Here is a 9,861-nt window from a genome sequence, read left to right as displayed (position 1 = left end):
AAAAATCTGAGGTTCCCCTACTAATTTGCCATTTCATACCGAGTCAGATTTGTCTCCTGCTCACACACCCAATCTCCCTCACCCCACATAACCGCCTCTATACGGGAAAGTTGCTTTTTTTAACGTTCTTTTTGCACCAAGCGCGCACACCCCGGCCCCGCACACCCCGGCCCCGCACACCCCGCCGCTCCTCGGGGGTGTGGGCAGGGGCCTGTCCCTGCAGCCGCGCCCCGGACGCGGAGGGTGGAGCCGCGCCGCCGCCTCCTCCCGCTCCTCCTCCGGCGTGCGCGGCTGCGGCGCTACGCAAGCGCGGGGATCCAGTGCGGCCTGCGGGCAGCGCCGGCCACCATGGCCGGGGAGGTGAAGACGAAGCTGTCCAAGAACCTGCTGCGCATGAAGGTGAGCGGGGGGCGGCGGCGGGGCGCCGGGAGCGGGGCAGGGAAGGAGGGGAGGGGGAGGCCTGAGGCCTGGGCCGCGGTGGGGTGAGGAGAGAGCGGCCGCCTCCGGCTGCGGGGTTGCTGGGAGCAGCGCCCCGCTGCTGCCGGGGAGCTGCCCGCCGCGGCCCCGGCGCCGTGAGGCGGCCCCGGGGGCGGGAGGATGGGGCCGCGTCTGCCCGGGCCGCGCCGGCCCCCGAGGCGTCGGCAGCGGCCCGTGAGGGGCCGAGCCCTGCTGTGCGGGGCGGGGGTCTCCTGGATGAACCAGGCCGTCGCGGGCGGCCCTTCCCTGGGTTGGGGCATTCCTCCGTGTCCACACCTGGCCACGCAGCGTCTGTCCTGGTCTGACACAGGGGCACGAGTGTCTCCTACCTCCCGTAATGCACGTTGTAAAATGCATATTTATCGCTTGCGCTTTCACTCAGGCCTGCAGCTGTCTGAGCTGCTTCCTTCCAACTTCACTGGCAAGAGGCGGTTTCAAAGAGCTGTCACCGAATACCGGGCTGCCTAAACGCTGGCGAGAGGTCTCGGGGGTTGTGAACTGGAGGGTGCTGGAGAGTTTGATCCAGCAAAGCAACTTAATGATTGCAGCAAAAGTCTTGCACTAGCAAGAGCCAACTTTTGGGCACCATTTGAGAGTCTCTTCGTTCCACCTGGTTTCTTTGCAGTTAGGTTGTTTATCACGAATAGTCTTTTCTTCCCCCACCACATACCGGCGTTGAAATTAAAATATTAATGTTGCTTGCCTTACTTGGGGGGGGCTTTTAATCTCGAAAAAAAAAAAAGTTTCTTTTTTTTTTTTATTGTGTCCATTTTTTTGGCTGTTTACATTGATGGCTAATAAAATACCGAGCCTGAACGACAGTGCTAACTGCCTTTCCCAACTCATAAATGCAAGGGCTGTTAGTAACATCCTGATGTGCCTGTTACCCTTAGAATTGTGAATCTCATGTCAACTCCAATGTGAAATTAGTCTCCACTTACTGGCTAATGGATTCTGCTTCACGTCGTGTACTACAAAACCTAATTCAGTAGAGTACATTCTGCTGTGATTGATGGTTCTTTATTGCTGGACAACAACCAGTAAAAGTTGAGTTGCCATTAATTTTTTTTTTAAATCTTAATATCCATTACATTTTTATAACTGAATATGACGGGGCCTTTGTGGCTTCTTGCTTGTAATGTTTTATTTAACCATTTTTGTCCCCGCATATTTATATGGGACTATATTTCAGACACTGGCTGAAAGGAGTTTAGCTGACTTCAGTTCAATCTACCATGTAAAGTGTACTTTTCTACAGTAAGATGGTGGAATATTTATCCCAATTAACAAATGCTGCTAATGAAAGAGTAAAACTCGTGCACAGAGGAAATAGAACACATCTTGCCTTGCTCTCAAAAGGGAGTTGATGTTGAGCTTAGTTAGCCAGCAGCGTATGACAGAGTAAGATTCCCATAACCTGGATTGCAACATCGTTATTTTTTCTTATTTTTATGTAATACTCTCTTTTAAAATGAAATTACCGCTCCTGTTTTTTGCCAGTTTATTAACGCCCGGGAGATTTCAAAAGCCGGCTTTTAGATTTTCTTCCTTGGAAGGCTGTGGAGAAGCAGCCTGTGAATGTACTGCTGTGACATTTGCAGGTTTCCAGTCTGGGCAGTAGTAACCAGCTTTGAAGAGATGAGTTGGTTTTGAAAAGGTCATACACAGATCTTGTATTTAGCGCTTCCCTTCTGCAGATCTTGTTTACAAATGTTTTAATTAATCCTTTACCAGCTGCTTCCGCAGGTACTGATAAGATGTATTATCACAATTCAACGGGCAGGTGAAGCGTCACCCAAAGGCGACGTGGTCAGTGGTAGCGTTGTGAAGACCCTTTGCGCTAAGTACCGGCCCACATGTGCTCACCTCTTGATGTCAAGGGATGGCTCATGCTTTTAGATCTTGCACCATTTGATCCAGGTCCCATTGCGTGGGGAAACTAATCCAAATAACCACTCAGTTACTGACATACTCTGTGTCTACCACAACGGGTATATTTTTAATTCATCCATGTATGTTTACATTTTAGATAAATGTGATCACATGTTTTTTACCTAGTTATTCCTGTAGTAATCTTCAGGAACATAATCTTTAAAATGTAATGTGAAATGATTGTCTAATTGGGTGCTCATAGCAGAATTTCTCCTGTTGAGATTTCTGACTGGCTAACCAATTTCCTTGAGCAATATAGTTTTCCACATGATAGATTCCCTTATTTTCCTCAAGAAGATACTGTAATTTTAATTGGAAAGCTTTGACATAATTTGGATCGACTCGGAAAGTCAATTTTTCTTTCATTAAAGATCTTGTACAAATGGATGCAAATAGAAATAGAAAATGAGACACTAGGACTATATTGCCTTTTACCTCAGAGTTTGGTTTAGTTTGCTTGGGCATTTTGTAAAGACTGAAAAGGTGTGGGGTTTGTATATAATACATATATTACACGTCTGTATTACCTATATATCTTAAATAAGCTCAGTAATTTTCTGGGAGGGAAGTGTTTTGTGATGCCTCCTTGGGCTTTATCCCCAGCCAAGCCCATTTTAGCTGGGACCTAAACAACGTCCAAGTCTCTGCTAGTGTTGAAGAGACAGATGTGCCCCAACTGGCATGTTATCTGTCAGCCTGCAGGCTTATCTAAACACAAAAATGGTGCTACGTTAAATGAGAGGGGTAAAATTAGTCGATATGAAATTCCTCTGCAGTGTTGCACGTACAGGTATGCTTTGATAGCCACAAAGCAATTTTTGTGCAGGAGTGTGTATAAACTGTACTGGTAGACTTGTCTCTAGCTGGGAATTGCATTGGTATAAATGTACACCTCTGACAGATACAGTTATTCAAACACTTTCTGTAGTCCGTGAGGGAGGTCGCAGCTCCTAGGGATGCAAAAATGTAAAGATTACCACTGTAAAGCTGTAAAGACTTCTGTTTTTTCCAGCATGCTTGGTTAACGTTGTTGATACTTAAATTGCCACTCAATTCAGGCACCTGACTTGAGACAAATGGAAATAAAAGGGCTGTTTCACATACATCAGGTTTGTAGTTTTGCACTCTCAGCAATTTTTCATAGGCCATGACATATGCCCTCTTTTACTCCCAGCTGTGAGAGAGGTTACTGTTCCTACCTGCCTGTTCCCATCCTCTGCCAAAGGTTATCACCGAGGAAGCAAGTTACAGGAATGTCCTTGTATTAGGCAAAATTAGCAGCCTTGCCCTAAACAGAATTATCAGTCTAGGCTAACTTGGCAGACTGTTCCTGCAGTGAGTTAACAGGTGCTTACACATACGGCTTGACTGGTACTGTGGTGGGTCATCGATGAGAAGTTAAGAGCTGGTAACATCTTCTTCTAGCACAGCTGGATACAAAAGACTTCGTAGCCTCAGGTTACTTTTTTCCACTTCCAAAGGCAGGTTCCAGCCTTCAGGGCTACAAAAGCAAGCCAGTTCATTAAATTAAATCTGAGAAAAGAAGAGGATGATTGAAAGTATAGATGTTACAAACAATGGCCAACCTGGCATGACCTACCTCTAGCTCTGAGCTCCAGTGCTGTTTGTATGGGTGCTGTTGGTTTCTGATATGCAGCAATAACTTTAGCACCATTACGTTCTCTCCGGCCTCTGCTGAAACGTTAGAAAAATCTTAGCAAAGTTATGGAGTTGTAACAACTCAGATCCATCAAAACTAACCAGGAAGCCTTTGTTTCTTCGTATGTAAGTACAGATGTGGCTGACTGTTGACTTCGGTAGATAGCTGTGATCAGCAGTCGTTTAATTTTCCATTGTCTGTTTGCCCAAACTTAAACTAAACCCCCCCCAAAAAAAATCACAAAAAGCATTTACTTTTTATCAACTGTTAAATACTATGTAACAGGTAACTTTCATCATGTAATTATTGCATTTTCAGAACATACTCGTGATGCAAAAAACTGAAGCTGTGTGTTTCTGTGTCTTTCTTTTTAGTTCATGCAAAGGGGTTTGGATTCACAAACTAAAAAACAACTAGAAGAGGAGGAAAAGAAGATAATTAGTGAAGAACACTGGTATCTTGATTTACCAGATCTAAAGGAGAAAGAGTAAGCTTGTACCCTTTTGTACTTCTTACCATCATTACATTGTTGTGGAGCGGGAATAGAATATACATATTTTTTCCTATAAAAGAAGTATTTTTAATAACCAATTAACAGAAGCAAAAATAGCGACAGACTGGCATTACAGCTTTTTTTAGTATTTATTTTCAGGGACGTTCCCAAGGTTGCCTAGTGCAGTTTGACCTACTTTAATTTCTTGTGTGTGTTGTTTTCTTTCCCTCACAGTTTCTTCTAGATGCATGTAATTAGTTTCTTTCAGGCAGGGACCAATTCATTCACTGCTGCTTTTTCCCTTCATTTGAAAAAAGAAGTTTGAAACCTTGTGTTAGTAAATTCAGCTCCAGTCACACAGTTAGGTCCATTCAGGACAGTTCTGTCTTCTTGAGTCCAGCTCACTTCAAATCCTGTTTTTGAAATAAGAGAGATAATCGCAAAAATAAAAGAAGGCTTAGCTAATAAGGAAGAAAATGTCCATTCCTGCTATTTAGAAAGGTGCTTTAAATAGCAAGAGAACTACTTTTAAAATTGCTCGATTTTTGTCCTTTCAAAAGAGGACAAAAATTCCATTGAGGGAGAACATACATAATTTTTAAAAAGCTGGGATCCAGGGAATTAACTGTAGTTGAATAAGGTCATTGATAAACTATTTTCCATTACTGTTGGTGGATATGACAAAAAGGTATTTGAGCTTCAGTTGCAGCAAGGAAGGTTCAAGCTGGACATTGGGAGAATTTTTCTAACAATGAGGCTATTGAAGCACTGGAATAGATTGCCTAAGGAGACACTGGATTCTTCATCATTGGCAGTCTTTTGAGGACAGGTTAGGTGGACGTCTGTTGTTCATGGTGCATGTTTAACTGATCCTACCTTGAGGTGGGAGAATGAGCTTGATCTCTTCAGCCTAACTTCGTACGATCGTAGGAGGTTGTTGTACATGGGAGATGAAGAGGATGAGGGAAGAGGTGCATGTGTGTGCAAGGAAAAGAAGGATGGAACAATTCACGGAAGTACTTTTATCTAACGCGTGTATTATGCATGCCTGAGGGTCATGTTTCTTTTCTCGCTCCATGCTCATTAAAAGAGGAAAAAAGGAGGGAGAAAGGGGAAATCTTTCTCTGCTGAACAGAGAATTACACAGTGTTTTATATCCTGACAGACTCAACTAATGCCAGGTCTAACATCACAATGAAAAATTAATTAGAAGCTTTTGCTGGTATAGTAATGCCACCTGGAGAGTGATATTTATGTGGTATTTTTGTTCTGGCAAAAGCATTAATGTAGGTGGAATGATACCAGCAAAGAGTGCTTTTTGTCAGGAGAGTTAATTTTGCTTGTGGAACTGGCACAGCTTAACTGGCAAAAAGTATTCCTTTGCACTCCAAGCTCCTTGTATTGAAAGATTTATCAGAGCAATTAAGCTTCAGAAAGTAGTTGATGGTTTAAAATACACTGTGGTTTTGTTTATTTTTGCGGGGGGAAGACAGCAAATGCTTTTTGCATTTGTTTAATTTGATTATTTTAAAGCGCACCGTTTGACAAATGCTGCGTTTGGGGTTTCATGCAGGAGCTTTATAATAGAAGAGAGGAGCTTTATGCCATGTGAGGATCTACTTTATGGCAGAATGTCCTTCAAAGGATTCAATCCAGAAATTGAGGTACTGTTTAAATACTCTGTTTTGAGGTGGTCTCGCATTAGGATTGAAGCCCCTGGGGGTGAGGATTTGAGTGTTCACACTGCATGCTGTTTGGCCTTTGCAGCACCTTCCATAAATCCTCCCATGTACGGGAAATCCCTGATTCAAACCAAAGTGTTGATCAATGCAGCATCTGGTAAATAGAAGCTTTTTATGGCCTTGTGCTGATGGTCAGTAATTGCATGACTCCTGCAGGTTTTCCCTCCCTGAAGTGAGGAAACTGTCCCACATGCCGCTCACCAAAACAATAGCTCACTTTTCCTCCTGCCATTTAATTTAGAATCCAATCCTACAAACATTCAACCCTATTTATTCAACACTTAATTGTGTAAGTAAGGCCTTAAAGTTCCAAAGTAAAAATTCTAGGCAAGAGAGTCTTTGATTTCTTTCTGGCATGATTCATGCTGATAGAACTACAATGCGATAGTAATAAAAATGTTACCACTGAACTGAAGCAAGAGGATGAAGGTGTAAAGACTAAGAGGTATGCAAAAGGCTATGCAAGGTGACTTACTAGGGCATTCTTTTAGTTATTTTGAACTTGCTCTCACTGTGACTTGGCATATTATTGCTTCATGGTTTTTACTAGTAGTTTATTGTAAATCCTTGCAGATATTTTTCCTTCTTAACAAAACCATTTCAAGGACTATGTGCTAACATCACAATGAAAAATGAATTATGATCTAATTCTCTGGTCTCCTGAAGATGCCTGGCGTGCTCTTGAGGATATTTGAATAGTACGATTCACTGAAAACCCTGTCTCTGTGTTGCCTCTTTTCCCAAAGGCAAACTCTAAGCTCAGCTTAGCAACAGGCAGGCATGTTGCCTTTTCTTCATGAGTTTTCATTACAGCATGCTCTAGCCTGACCAAGGAACAGCAAATAATTATTAAATTTGATTCTTACCTTTTATGCATTTCTTCTACCAGTGAATTTCAGTGTGGTTGCCATTGTGTCAGGGTTATGTGTTTAAGCTATTTCTTACTTCATTTTCAGAAGTTAATGATCCAAATGAACTCTAGGTGCAAGGAAGAAGAAATTGAAGTGGATGATAAAATGGAGGCTGATGTGTCAGATGAAGAAATGGCCAGAAGGTAAGTTATATTTTATGACATAATCAATATTAGCTAGGAATATGATATGTTACTGCATTGTGTGAGAAAATAAACCCAAAAAGCAAACAAACAAAATGAAACAATAAAAAAAAAAAAAACAGAACAGAATACGGTACTTTACAGAACTGGATTTCCAGGACTTATGGTGTGTGTTCAGTGGAATCTCCATCACTTTTGGGGGTGAAATGTCTTGTAGGGGTTTTCTGCCCTTTGATATCCAGGTATTCCGTGCTAATTCCCTCCTTGTTCCAGATTGCTAACAAACCCAAACTATCAGAATGAATAATAGTGTAATAAGTGATCTGGTAGTACTTGTGCTTCTTAAGCTTGATGACCGGCTTTTTTACACCACTTAAATTGTTGATTAGATATATGATTTGCTCCATTGAAGTTTTCTCTGATTTTAGTAAAAGCTGTAAATTTTTTATTATCTTTACAGATATGAAACATTAGTGGGAACAATAGGGAAGAAATTCTTGAGGAAAAGAGACCAGCGTGTACTCCAGGATGAAGATGAAGATGGGAATAGTAACACAAGACCTAGCAAAAAAGCTAAGAAAAAGTTCTTAAAACCTCAGGATTAATGTCAGCTGCACAACTGGAGTTAATAGAAATGTTATCTACCAAATATACTACCACGAACTGGAGATTGTTTGGAGTTTTTGCTATTTAATGTAAAGGATAGATTTGTAAATCTGAGTCTGTTGTCATTGAAATTTCTACCATCCACACGACAAACATTTTTCAAAGTGGGTGTGTATGTAATGGATGTCATACATCCTTTCCTTTCTCAGCAGCTTTTAATATGTGGCACACTAATCCCATCAGCCTTTTTAATTGTTGTGCATAACTAGATTGAGTGTCACATGCAATCGAGAGCATGATTATTTACAATTTATGATAACATCTGAAAGAAGCATTTGGAGTAAAGACGAGCTTTGTCCAATCCAGTAAGGCAGTTCAGCTTTCACTGTGTTTTTTATTATGAAAATGAAAACCTTTGCTGTCTTCAAATTGAAAAAAGTCAGCAGAAACAGGTTTTGGTTTTTTTACTGTGCTAAAAATAAGATGGGAAGAGAACACAGAGATAAAATCCATTTTGTTGAATTTTATTTTTTATAAACCTTATTTAAAAATAGAGGGGTTTGACTTTTTTTATAGAGCAAGCCAAATATTGGGCAACGTTTACAGTTTGACACTTGAGCAGATTGTGAATCTTAATTTCTGTCTTCCAAAAGAAGTTTGCTAATCTTGTCTCTTTTTCAGCAAAAAACCCTCAATCTTACAATTATCTAGGTCTTGTCAAAAGCATAATAACAGCTTCAGAAACATATTTGAAAACTGAATAAAAACTCATCTTTTTGTGGTTAATGATTGTGGTTTACCTAATTTAATGTAAAAAATTATGCTTAATACAATCTGATAGCAGAAGTGATCCTGTCTTGTGCTGGCCACAAATGTCCCCAAATATTAGTTGACTGCACTGACTTGTTCTGTTTAGTGTGCAATGAAACCATCTGAAGTAACGTTAGGACGGAAACATCATGCCCTTTGTTCAGTCAGTGCTCTGGGCCCATTGAAAAATGTCAGTGTGGGCTTGTCTAAAATCATAGCAGTTCTCTGTATCCTGGCTTTTAACAAGAAATATTTCTTTCCACTACTTCATTTCCCCAGCTATATGTCTAAGTTACTCTGCTGACTCTCTGGAGAAAGAGGAATTTGTTAAATTGAAGTGAGTAGTGGCCATTCTGTCATGGACACAAGAGGCTTTTTTTTTTTTTTTTTTCTTTTTTTAACAACTCGGTGAAGCAAGACATGACACTCAAGTTATATAAAGAAAGAGACTGTGTCCCCGCTGTATTTTGCATGTGATATATGAACTATAATCCATATATCAAGAGCACCTCATTAGATATTCAAGATGGATCACACATGGAAAGAGAAATATACTTTTAAGCTAGTAAGGGGTCCTTATACAGGTGGAAGGTCTGTGATTCATGATCTGAGATAGTTTTTTCAGAGCTAATTAGATGCTACTGGTTCAATTACTTAAAACCCAATCATATATTATTGCTAGCTGAAAAGAAGTTAATGATGGCAAGACATTTTTCTTCGCATGGAAGATGTGACCTGAGCTAAGAAATGATTTATTGTTGGTCATCGCAAGAAAAACTCAGAATATATCCCATTATTCTTTCTTGCTTATTAATAGGAAAATGATTCCCCTCTATCTGAGCAGATTTCTTCAATGGAGAGATAATTTCTGCATAGCTACGCTGGATAGTTGAGGAGGAAAAGTGTGTTCTAGTGAACCACCAGCAACCAGGAGATGTCACTCTAATTGCACGTCCTGAGAGACAGCAGATTGGAGAAGGTTTCAGTGGTCTCGTGTAAAGGAGCTTTTGGGTAATTTTGATAACGATTAGTGGCTCAGATGAACTCCGTGTGAAGCCTTGCTTTGCCAAGGCTCTATGCAGAGAGC

The 9,861-nt window shown here is 41.1% G+C and overlaps 1 protein-coding gene across 1 annotated transcript; it reads left to right on the top strand.

Moving 5' to 3' along the window:
• The first annotated feature begins 256 nt into the window (after positions 1-256).
• MPHOSPH6 (M-phase phosphoprotein 6) lies at positions 257-8,675 on the top strand. The gene is made up of 5 exons (XM_082319157.1): positions 257-399; positions 4,444-4,556; positions 6,136-6,226; positions 7,261-7,358; positions 7,819-8,675. Exons 1-5 carry the CDS (start codon positions 349-351, stop codon positions 7,961-7,963), a joined length of 498 nt encoding a protein of 165 aa, XP_082175283.1. The 5' UTR covers positions 257-348; the 3' UTR covers positions 7,964-8,675.
• The last annotated feature ends 1,186 nt before the right edge of the window (positions 8,676-9,861 follow it).

Source organism: Platalea leucorodia, assembly GCF_965183815.1.
Source record: "Platalea leucorodia genome assembly, chromosome: 8".
Classification (NCBI taxonomy): Eukaryota; Metazoa; Chordata; class Aves; order Pelecaniformes; family Threskiornithidae; genus Platalea; species Platalea leucorodia.
The sequence above is the reverse complement of the archived record's forward strand: the minus strand, read 5'-3'. Positions and strand labels throughout refer to the sequence as shown.